General features: G+C 36.3%; 1 protein-coding gene across 3 annotated transcripts in view; it reads left to right on the forward strand.

Moving 5' to 3' along the window:
- Window positions 1-12,725, forward strand: part of SLIT3 (slit guidance ligand 3) — a 547,888-nt gene that overhangs the window by 24,818 nt on the left and 510,345 nt on the right. For all 3 annotated transcript variants that reach the window (XM_064458932.1, XM_064458933.1, XM_064458934.1), the window contains exons 3-4: window positions 2,777-2,848; window positions 6,607-6,678. In XM_064458932.1, coding sequence (XP_064315002.1) covers window positions 2,777-2,848; window positions 6,607-6,678 — 144 coding nt within the window. The remainder of the gene's footprint in view (window positions 1-2,776; window positions 2,849-6,606; window positions 6,679-12,725) is intronic.

The raw sequence follows: 12,725 nt of genomic DNA on the forward strand, positions 1-12,725 counted from the left end.
GTAGCAGCTATACCAGAAGGCTTGTATGGAACTGCATGGATCATAGAAAATTACTGGAAATTGTGCCAGCCCGGAGCACTTCCCCCCCCCCCCCCCCCCCCCCCCCGTAGGGTGGTATATGAATGATTACAAATGATTGAACTGTTCTCAGCACTTCAAGGGCTTTTGCATTTTGTTTGCAGTATTACTTGCTTGGCACTTAAAAGCCGTCCTAGACAGCCAACTATGCAGTATTTTTCAGAATACAAACATGATAATTGAGGCGGTCCTGGAAGTTCTGCCTTCTACCCCTTCCTTGAATTCCTTTTTGTACCTACAGAAATAATCAACTTGAAACAGCACTTAGGAACACCCATCTGATTTTTTGCGGTCAGGGTTTATGCAGGTCTCAGATGATTGCCAAATGTACTTAAAAATAACACTGTAATCATGCTGTTTATCATTTAATTTTAATAGAAATAGGAGAGAAATGGAACCTTCCAAATATAAAAGAGGTGTATCTAGTGCATGTTAATGTAGTAACTTAAATGCAGAAACTAAATAAAGAAGTAAAACTTTAATTGCATAGGAAAAACGCTACTTTCTGCTGTGGATTTGTGATATTATGTTCTCTCTTAAAAAATGAATTGTCTAGCTTCATGGCTAGGATTTCATATTAGATTGTTTTCATTCGATGGCAACAGACAATGGAATTTATCAGAATGTATTGTTTACAATCTTATGGTCTTTAGAAAAATACTGAATGTTTTTTTGTCATGAAAACTGTTGCCCCAAAGACTTCTTTTTTTGATGTTTAGCAGCTTTTTGTAGACATAAAATATGACTCAGGAAAAAAAAGTTGACAGTATTTGAAAATTTATTTTTCACAAAAGGCTTCCTGTATCTAGGAAATTGACACTCAGAACAAATTTGTGATGACATGATAGAGAGTATATCTTTTTATTAATTGTAGGTTAGCTGCATATTGTTTATTATGTTAATGGAAGCATGGCTGAAGAGCAGGAAGACTAGCTGTTTGTCTTGTCCCTGTAGGTTAGCAGTAGGTCAGGTAGAACTATCTGGACAGAATAGAACCCAAACAAACCCCAAATGGGACATGCTCAACTGGAAGAACTTTAGGGGTGCCTAGCAAAGGCAAGTCTAGAGGAGAGAAAGCAGCAATTCAGGACCTATAGAACTAGCAGGTATTGGTATACTCTTGTGAAATGAAATGACAGAAAGACTCTTTATGTTGGGAAACAAAATTACGTATTTTTTGGTTTGTCATGACTAAAGGTGCCAAATTTAGTGTACTGGGAGCTATCCTTAAGTAAGGATCAGTCTTGCAAGAATGATTAGTTTATAAATTTGTTTCTTTTTAATTTGACTCTTCTTTGAATTAAATAAAATTTGTCTCAAACTACAGTGTTGTATTTTGATGTCTATTCCTTTAAGATATAAGATTAGACATGAAATTAATCTGTATTTTTGGTGTGCTCACTCCAAAAAAAAAAAGCTGAGTGGGCAGCTCAAGGTCTGGCTACAGTGGGTTTTCCCTGTCATGGAAAAGAAGCCATTTACTTATTAATCTTGAATATGGAGCATAATAGTTGGTATGTGACCACACAAGGCAAATGTGTGGGCACATAACAGAGATGTTAGGGAACTGAGAGTTTAAAGACAGAATGTAGGAATTGGCAAAGGGTGAACACATGTGACAAACAGGTCAGTGGGATAAGCAGTAGCTTCTGAAAACCAGTATTTCCAAAATGCTAGGATCAGGAGGCTGCCCAATTAGGATGCTTGAAAAAAACCATAAGCTTTTACACATTTTTGCAAATCTTGCAAACATTTGGGTAGGATCACACTTTTAGGAGTCTCTAAAGTAAGTTGTTCTCTCCTCAAGCTCTGTGTAGCCTAAGTTTCTACGCAGGCTAGATTGCCTTGGGTTTAGAATAACCCCATGGTATGATCTTCATTTTGGGGCAGAATATTCTGGTTTTGGGCCCCTTGCTACAAGATGAACGTTGACTTGCTGGAGCGTGTCCAGAGAAGGGCAATGAAGCTGTTGAAGGGCTTGGAGAACAATTCTTATGAGGAGAGGTTGAGGAAACTGGAGTTGTTTAGCCTGGAGAAGAAGAGGCTGAGGGGAGACCTTATTGCTCTCTACAACTGCCTGAAAGGAGGTTGTAGTGAGGGGGGGGTTGGTCTCTTCTCCCAAGTAACAAACGCTAAGACGAGAGGGAACAGCCTCAGGTTGCGTCAGGGGAGGTTTAGATTGGATATTAGGAAAAATTTCTTCACTGAAAGAGTCTTCAGGCATTGGAACAGGCTGCCCAGCGAGGTGGTGGAGTCACCGTCCCTGGAGGTGTTCAAAAAACGTGTAGACGTGGCATTTCAGGGCATGGTTTAGGAGATGTGCTGGTGTTGGGTTGATGGTTGTACTTGATGATCCTAGAGGTCTTTTCCAACCTTAATGATTCTATGATTATACTAGTTGGTTCTTTAATATATTAAGACTCTTACAGGCTAGTAGTCTTGAGGGAGAGAGAATCATATAGTGAGCACTGGTACTAGAAATAGAAATGGAAGAAACTTCTTGTATGAGAGCAATGTACTCAGAGAAAGAGGCAAAATAAATCAAGATTGATGGCTTGCTTTTTGAGATTTTAATGGAAACATTAGTTTGTACAATTTCAGCAGCTGATAGATGCTCCACTGATGGAGATACTTTCTGCTAACGGAATTTTGGTTGTCAGTTATAGTGCCTGAATGTTGGTTTCCTTTTCCCCTGCAGTGATCTAGAAAAAAATAATATCACAAGAATCACGAAGACGGACTTCACAGGACTGAAGAATCTCCGTGTCTTGTGAGTATAACACAAAACTTCTCTTTATTTACAAGACTATTTCAGGGTGCTAATACTAAGAATGTCCATAACTCTAGAAGTCAAATGCTAGTAATTTCTGCACATTATTCAGTTATTAGTGTTCTTTTAAACAAGTCAACTGGAGCAGTTTGTATTGTGAAACATTAAATTTAGTTCCATACTAAAGTCTGAATGTAGTTTCAGAGTTATTTAATTGTTTGTGTTTCTCACTGGCTTTTAATAAATATTGTGGTAAAAATTTTGGTCCACTTTACAGTCACTTATGCATAAATCAATTGTACTGAAGCACTAGCAAATACGTCTTTCAGATTTTTGTAACATAAAGGTACAGTCCCATTAATAGCACTTTTGCAGAAAATTAAGCAGAACTTGATTAAGGATAGCTGATAGCTGTAGGAGTTGTACACAAGGAAATATGTAATTTTTTGTAGTTTAATATGATGTAATAAGTACAACAATTTTGGGTGGTGCTGTCTATTGATCTAAAAGTATCAATCAAGAGCTTAATTGTACTTCTAAATCAGCCTTGAGCATCGAAAGGGGGAACATCAGTCTATGGAATTTGTCATTCCTGACTCCCTGTTTTGTTTTCCGTGAACCTCAAATGGCAGCAGTAATTTAATGATGAAAATGAGGAATACTACTTCATAGATACTTATTGTAGTTATACATAGACTTTTTTTCTTATGAAAATAATTTTGGGTTAAAAGAAGAAATATATTTTAAAGCTTTCAATCCTTTCAGGTAAAGCTGGATGTTCTTTCTATTTAAAGTGAATTAATTTTTCCCCTTGAAATTTCTCTAACAGTTTTTCTGAATTACTTCAAGTAATTTAGATCCTCTTCACATCAACATAGAAGCAGACATAGATATTTATGTCTCTGTCAGAAATATTGTGGGGATCTGATATGTGCTTTGTGGAAATGAAGTCCATTGCATATTTTTATATGTGAAATAATGTATATAGCGTTAAATATTTGGGCATGTATGGGGGTGGCAGGGAAAGCCAGATGAAAGAAACAGAATAGTTTGGAATGTAATGAATTAGTTGAGGCTAACCTCCTTGGTTCTAAGCATTTCTGGAGCTCTCACTTAACTGTTGGTTTCTGCGTTCACTGGGCTTGTATTTGGGCACTGACTGTTGCTCTAGCAATGCAAATTTGCAGGTTTCTCAGTGAGAAACATTGCTATGTTATTGGAGAGATCATATACACGTGTGTAGATCTGTATGTTTAAAAGCAGTGGCGGAGATATTTTTATTCAAAATGTTTTTGAAAACATGAAAGGTATTTATTGATGTTAACAGTAACCAATGGCTAAAGTTAAAACTTCTAATTTTTCTTAAAACTAGATATCAATTCTTTTTTTTATCAAGTGCCATTTATGTAATAATGACTACATTCTCTGTGTGTGTGCCATCTAACTCACTAGCAGTATTTTACTAAACTGTTGTGCTTGATTAGAAGTTTTAGTGACCAAGACATAAACCTAATCTTGAGCTGGTCCCAGCACTGACAGAGGCAGACTGGTTTTACCACTGTGTTGACACCTTCTGAAATAAACAGCTATCAGAAGTGAAGAAACACACAAGTAATCTCACCAGCACCCCCTGAACATTCCTTTCTGTAATTCTTAAAATTGCCCTCTGCAGTTAATGTTTTCCTTTGAGATCTTCTAAAATAAGTCTGTAAAACTGCAGCTGTTGAACAGTTAGTTATTTAGTGACAATTCAATCAATGAATTAATTGAATCCTGCTGATGAAAAGGCAAGTCTTTTCTCCCGCTACCTTAACACTTTCGAACAAGTCATACACTAAGAAAACATTTAAAATCTATTGGAAAACTTTTTGTTCCTATGGTGTTTCTCTCATCTCTAGCTGTGGAGTTGTTTAGACTTCCTTGCCTCCCATCCCAACCATCAGTACTATTTTGGAAGTCTATTAAAATACATGTACTGTACTATCATTAATGTCAGTAGTTGTTTTGGTTTCAATGTTGTTTTACAGTGTCAGACATTGCCTAACGCTGCTGCAGTCATTTATGCTGAACGCCCTTAACAATAAGCAAAATATGCAACTGCCATCTTTATGTGAATTTATTGTTCTGCGTTCGTTACAGGTTTATGTAACATGTTTGTGCAGCCTTTGAGGAGTGTGGTGTTTGCCACAGAGTCATTAGGAATAAAACCAAAATGTACCTATTAAAGTATATTTTTATATTGGCATTATCAGTGTATGAAAACCATCTGAAACCCAGGACATGCTTTGCACTTTCTGCTAACACACCCGTTTTTGTTTGTTGTTTTGTATTTCCCTATTCTCCATGTTCCTGCCATATCTGGCGTGTGTTTGAGGTTTTTCCTTTGTGCAGCTTTTACTGTATGCACTTTTGGTCTCTAGAAGTCCTTCAGATTTTTCTTATTTTTTCTTTGCATTCTTTTATGGTGTCTTCATAATTCTGGCTATTCTACATTACTGACACCCTATTTTTTTTCCTCTATGTGCAATGGGGGTATAGTGGGAAGCACAGAAACATGAAACCTGTCCCAGAGTCCCTGGAAAGGTAGTCTAGTCCTGTTTTCAGACATCAGAATGAGAACAACAAACAAGTGATCCAGAAACTGGTAGAACAGTGCAACAGAGAAAAGCTTCCAGTCTCAAACTGACAGTGTACATGCAAAATATTCCTCTGTACACCTTTTCCTTTTATCCTTTATCACTTAATCTTTTTTCCCTTTCCTCATGCAGTTTTCCCTTCCCTTCCATTTAGGAACATGCCTCTCTGGTGCACATATTTAGGGTTTTTAAATTTTTTTTTTTAATCTTTATATATGGTCTTAGCTGTGGAATACTCTCACTGTCTTAACTGCTATCTAGTTGAACAGCTCTGAGCATCGTCATAGGATTGAGTGCAGAGGAGTGGCTGTTGAGAACAGGCAAGAATAGTGTTTTTTCACTAGTTAGTCTTGGCTGAGCGCAGGCAAAGATCACCTTAAACAGGACTATTGATATCTCTGTTCCTTGGCTTCTACTTTGCCTATAAAGAGCATTTCTGCTGTGTGAATGAATAGTCATTTCCTGCACAGTGTAAATCAAAGAGAAGTCAGTCTCCATTGCTTATAACTTATCCTTGTCTCAGCCTCAGGGGGTGAAGGAAAGCAGGATCAGACACAGTGGAAGCCTGAGAGTATTCCCTTACGTTTTTGTACCCTATTGTACAGTGGGACTGTATGTAGTTGTCACACATAGCTGCCATGGTTGTATTTCTGGAGGGACTGAACTGCTTTGGATTACTTACAAATGGTTTACTCTGGGGGCAAGCCTGAAATCTTTGCAGAACATAAAGGATGGACAAAAATATATGTTGACGTTGAGTGGATTCCTGCTATGGCCTGTAGGAGCCTGTTATCAAAATTCCGTTACATAAACTAAGTGTAATATACTAAGGATGTAACAGTCAGCCTCTAGACCAACATCTTTCTGAGCATATTGGTTATGGATATAAAAGTTTAGGAACAACAATGTTTACCAAATCTGGCAGTCAGGAGGCAGTTTTTGAATTGTTTTCCTGTTAGTGACCAAGAGAAAGTGCTGTTCTGTCCAGAATTTATTTTAATGATCTCTAATTATAAGTTACCGGTACTTCTGTGAAAAGCAATTTTATAGCATATGTGAAAAGAGTAGGGAATTTCTTTTATTCTGTTGTCTAAAAATTAACTGGTATTTCTGGAATTGCAGACACTTGGAAGAAAATCAGATTAGTGTGATAGAACGTGGAGCATTTCAGGATCTAAAACAACTTGAACGGCTGTAAGTATCTCTATTTATATACCTATGGAAAATCAACGGTTTTTCTACCTCACTGTTAACAGTCATTCGTATTTCATGATTAAAAAATTAGCCTCCTTTAAGAAAGAGATGGGTACTTGCCTAAATTAAAGTATGCTTTTAAACACAGTTGAATTTGTATTGCATGATAGCTGATACTTGAAACAAAACGTACAATTGCTTGCCAAGAAAATGGAACTGTTGGTGACAACAGAATCTTAACATTTTCAGAAGGACTTTATCTGGGCAACTCTTAAAACTGATATGTAGGTGAAGAAAGATTTGTTTATAGTAATTTCATATATCCTTATATAAAATATATATATATTTGTATTTATATGTCTATAAAATCTATGCTAATGGCAGTTGCAATTGTCATCTTTTAGAACTAGAGTATTTCTCAAACTGTCTTTCAACTTCATTTTCTGATTAGCTCAATTTCTTTTAAAGTTGCGTAATGCCACAGATATGAGTGGATTCTGGGGTATTATGCTAGACTAGTGTCTCTTCTCCACTAAGATTTCCTCTGCTTTTGATAGCAATTTACTTTTTAAAAAAAGTTTATTTTTTTAAAAAAAGGTGAATATAAGAGGTCTGTTAATACAGAATCCTATTTATAGAAAACCACTGGCCCTTCAAGACTATAAAATCAAAATATATAAAAAAATAATATCAAAAAGTACAAAAGTAAGACTATATCCAGTTGCTACTCTTAGTTGGGTGTATTGTTTAGCACTATCATGAAGCTAGGTTAATTTTGCCTGCTTGTGATGGGAGAAGAACAAAATCTCTGTAATACTGAAATATTTCTGGGAATTATTCTTTGTTAGAGGTAGGTGATGAACAAAACTGCATGCTGGTTCGGAATTCCTGTTTGTTAAATGGAGAAGCAGATTTCTTTGTGCTTGATTTTTAACTCAGTTATCTGCAAGACATTTGTTGTAGGACTTGGTATTTTCTAATTGATATTTTCTAAAGTAGCTTTCAAGAGTTAAGTTTCCACTAGCAATTGTTCAAGAGAAGTCTGGAGTATAGAACATATGCTGTACTAAAACCATTTGAGATGATCTCAGGATTAATTTGCATTTAAGTTGTTTAGCTAGTGTGTTGAACTTTTTAAATTAATTTACTCAGGATTTTTGTCTTGAGTTGGAAAGCTCCATTTATGGTGATAAGGGAGATGAGTTTTAAATTCTGATTATAACTCTTTTTTTTCAGTTCCTGGTACCTATATTCCATAAGAAATCACTTTCAGGACAAGAGTTTTGCCATAGCTGATTTATTTCACGTTTCTTGGGCAGTAAAAAATAACAACCACCTTAATATTCCAAAATTAAGCATAGCCTGACACTGTGGAAAAGTTTTCTCACATTATAGCTCGTCTTTGAGAGTCAGTATCGTAATGACTAAGTCCTAATTTTAAGATCATTTTATATATGTGTGTGTGTATAAAATATATCAAAATCTTTCTCATATCTCTATTTAGATAGAGATTTAGTTAAACTATGAAATGAGTTTTGAAAAAAATCTGGGAGAAGCGCTAGCTATTAGTAACCAGAAATGATACTCAAGCGTTGTCTTAATGTGTTGTTTTACTGTAGAGTCTGCTCTGTTACCAAATGAAAATAATGTATTTTGTGAAACCAGAAGTTAGGAAATATGATACCTTTAATAGTGTCTAAGTATGTGATATTTGAAAGTCTTTTTTTTTTTTACTGTGCGAACTCTTAACTTGGCCTGTTAAATATACTGCATGTCTGCTTCTCTTTTAGGATTGCCTGTCATTAAAATATTTCCTAAATGAATGTAGTATGAAAGGGAGGCCTGGAAAGTTGCAACTTTTTGGTATTTTAGCTTAAATCATTTTTAGGACTAAACTATAAATCTATTTTTTTTTTTTTTGCTATGAGTCAGTAGGCCTTGGAGAATGAACTGTGGAAAGTTTGGCGTAACTTAAAGGCTAAACTGCAACATTTTAGGTAATATTAAAGCTATTTTATTAAGTATTGTCGAACATTGCAAAATGTTAATGAAGAAAGTATGATGTTGAATTAAAGAAAACCCTGGCTTTTTTCCATTTAATTTCTTTCAAATAATAAATAAAAATTGTTTATATTGCTTCAATTTTGGAATACTGTTCTTTTTTGATCTATTGAAGTGGACGCAAAAGTAATCATTAACTTCTTAAACAAAGCAGCTGCATTGGGTCAGACTTCTAAAAACAAGAGTAATTCCTGTTCCTGGCAAAATACTATATATAAAGGTCTTTCATTCAAAGTAACGGTGGAAGTATATTGTTCTACTCCCTGCCCTATCATAATCATTCAAAGGACATAGCCTTAGGTGAATACTATTGTAGCTCAATATATTTTCAATTGTCTGGATATTGAAGAGAATCCATCATTATTAACTGAGTAAATTAGCAGAATTTTCTTTGAAATGTCCTGCGTAACAGTCTAATTAAATTATAAATAAAATGTCTGTAAAGCTGTGGCCACTGCTGCCAAAAATACAGTGATGATGACCTTCTAGTTATTTGGATTTTACTCTGATTTTTAAAAATCTTTTTGGGGGAGATTAATGCTCACAATAGCAATGAAGCATCTAAAAGCATTATTTAGATAAAGGGCAGACTATTGTCAAAACTGTATATTAGCTTAATAAAGTCTGGCAATATCAGTTGAAGGAAGCACGTAATACAAGATATGTTAAAATGACAGTACGAAGTTGAGAAAGGAGGTGATGTGGAAGGTAGAAGCCACTTCTCACTTTGGCATATTTTTACTCAGCTTTCCAAATACGCAGGCATTTTAACCATTGCCTCTTAGCAAAATCCACTGGTTTTAGTATAAGTTGTTCTACTGGGTCCTAAGATTAAGATTTCTTGAGAATATCCAGTGGTACTCACCATAGTGGAGAACCAGAAATGTTTCTAGTGGCTTTATTCCAATACGTTTCTATAGCTGTATTCCAAAACAAAGATCAGTGGTGACATAAAAAGTCAAGCAGTTAAGAGACAGCATTAATAGATGTAATCGGGGTGAACAGCTTACTACCTCCCACTTGTTGCACTGTTGTTGGGCCTCAGACAAACCAACAGTGCTCTTGTGTGGTGCAATACTGAAGTGGAGAAGCTATAAAGCTTGTGTAGTCTACACGTCAATGTGACTTGTAAGTCTGAGACACTAGAATGACTTCAGTATGTCTCCTCCCAGAGTTATCTTCTCCCGGGCTTTTCTAGCTATCACCTTCCTTTCGGCTCTGAAGTGCTTGCTTTCCAAAAAATAGTACTAATGGATGTTGAATGGCTTTGCAGGGTAGATATGTGCATGTGTTCAGTAAGTTTTTAGAAGCTATGGAAATGTTCTGCTGAAACTTGAAAGTGCCAGTTGTAAATTTTGATCGTCTGCCCTCCTTGCCAGTAGCAGGATAACAGTTTTAGAACAACACCTGTGCCTATTGGTGTATGGTACGTTTCAGAAACTGTAGTTATTTTTCTTTTCTAGTTCCCTTCTGCATTTTTTCCTACGAGTTAACTGTAGAAGGTCTGACTTCGATCCTATTTCCTGGTTTTGCATTCTGTGGCTTGAAGTAGCATGCATATGCCCGTACAAACACAGTGCTATACTGGCACAATTATACCCAAATTTATGCTGTATTTTATAGCATTTCAGCTGTATGCTTTGCTGTTAACACAGTGTATGATTTTAAGATAAAATGATTATGAAATTTCACATGCAAAGAGGATCAAGAAGAAAGAGGCATACTGGTGGGCCTAAAAGATGAACTGGAATTTATTCCAGAGCCAGATGTATGTCATACATTTACGTGAAAAATGAGGCAGGATATAAGACACCAACTGATCCTGACTTTTCCATGGCCAACTGCCAGAAATTGTCACGTAGCTGTATTATCTTCAAAAGACTGGACTTCGGCTGATGGCTGGTTCTTTCTATTCAAATTAGTGTCTTTAGCTAGCATAAAAGATCTCAACATCTGAAAACACTAAAAATGTGTTTTTTGTTGTCTAAAGGGGGGGGGGGAATATATATGCATGGCCAAATCAAATCTTCTCAAAGTTGGGAAAAATTAGCTTTAAAACAAACAAACAAAAAACAAACCAAACCAAACCACAAAAAAAAACCAACAAAAAACCCCAAACCAAACCAAAAACCCTAACCTAAACCCCCCCTCCCCAAAACGCCCCGAAACAAAAACCTAGAATACAGATTTTTAACCCTAGCATGTACCTGTATGGTTTTGCTTTTGTGCATGCTAAGACAGAGGTCAAAATGGAAATTGTATTTGACCTTTAACTGCAGAGGTGCTACTGTGCATTGAGCAGATTTCTAAATGCTTGATTAAGATATTAAATTATATTTATTTGGTATAGTGTACTGTAAAGCTACCATTAGTGACCAAAGATGCTAAGGAGAAGAATAAATTATTATGTGATACTTCACAATCTGGATTTCATGAATTGAGATTGAACAGGCTTTAAATAAATCATGTAATACAAAAAGCATCTTCCGTAATTAACATGCTGAGCGGAAAGATTGCTAAGTGCTTCAGAGTAGCGGGCAAAATAATCAAAGCATTGGACTGTTCTTTGCTGTTGTAAACAAAAGCTTATTGCAAGTCTTTGGCAGCATGGACAAATCTATAGTGTTTATGCAATGTTTGCAATGTGTGCAATTTAGATGCTTTTCTGGGACTGCATATGCTACACTTATTTATGAAGCCATATGGATTTGTAAATATGTAAGACAGTTGAATGTAACCTTTCAGAAAAAAGCTTATTGTTTTGTGTCTACATTTCCCTATGACATTATGAATAACTTCTCTAGTTGGAAATCAGCGATCATAAAATTCTTATCTGGAAATGCTGGAGAACAAAGACACACTGAAATGGATTTAGAGCTGTGGTTTGGTATTTAGTCATTTTTATTACTTGCATACTTCCCATTTTCTTCTCAAACTACCATGTGTAAGTTAGTGTAGTACCAGTTTTGCTACCCAACTCCTCAGGAACAGGTGGTGCTTTAGGAGTGAGAACCGATAACCTTTTGCCTGTATTCTGCTCCGAAGAGAGCTCTTTACACTTGGCCTTTCTGCTCCAAGGAGAGCGTGAATGGTAAATTGGGCTAGAGGCATCCTGAAGCTGTGGTGTCTGCATTTGGGAGGGATGGATTTGTTTGCATTCATACCAAAGACAGTAACATCCCCCGTTGACTCCTGAGGAACTGGATGTAGCATATGTCAAAACTTGAGTCAATCTTTCATACTGTTCAGAATTACTGCTGCAACAGCCCACCATCAACAGGGTAAAACTGAACGTGTGCTGTCTAATCCCACATCACAGTCTGTATGTCAGTGATGTAATTCTTTGTAAATGGGGGAAACCAGTTTCTAAAAGAGACCAATTGCAAGTGTACCGAATCTTTGCGGAAACTGGCAAAGAACGGAAAAAACTTGAAATTCAGTTTGTGATGCTTCAAGGTGTGTTCTTGTTCTCATTTGAAGAACAGGCTAGTACATAGTTCTTGTACTGCCTTTATCTGTGAGCTAGCAATATGAAGCTCCTTGCTGCATTGAGTGATGACTGCAAGCTCAAGTAGTATTTATTGATGTTGGCTAATATTTAATTAATATTGTTAATGTTTGTCCTGTATCTTCTGAGACATTATTCCGGTTTGGGGGGAGGGTGGGGGGTGCGGGGAAGGAATCCTAAGCCAACAAAAGCGCAGTCTCTTTTACATTGCTTAGCATTGCCTTTCAAATGAGTCTGTGTGACTATTTACATTGTGAGAAGTCCAACGCGATGAGCTAGAATGTTTTGGATTTGAGTATCTGAAGGCATGCTATTGGTTTTATTCCTGCACGCCAACAGGACAATCATGGGGAATGGACCATGCTGTACTGCAGAATTTTCATGGTATTATTTGAGTCACTTCTGTTCCTTTTTACTCTCCAGTTTGGCCTGAGGCTTTCCTTTCCAACAATCTCTCTGAAAAATACATGGGAAAATT

This window comes from Phalacrocorax carbo, chromosome 8, assembly GCF_963921805.1.
Source record: "Phalacrocorax carbo chromosome 8, bPhaCar2.1, whole genome shotgun sequence".
In the NCBI taxonomy this organism is placed as follows: Eukaryota; Metazoa; Chordata; class Aves; order Suliformes; family Phalacrocoracidae; genus Phalacrocorax; species Phalacrocorax carbo.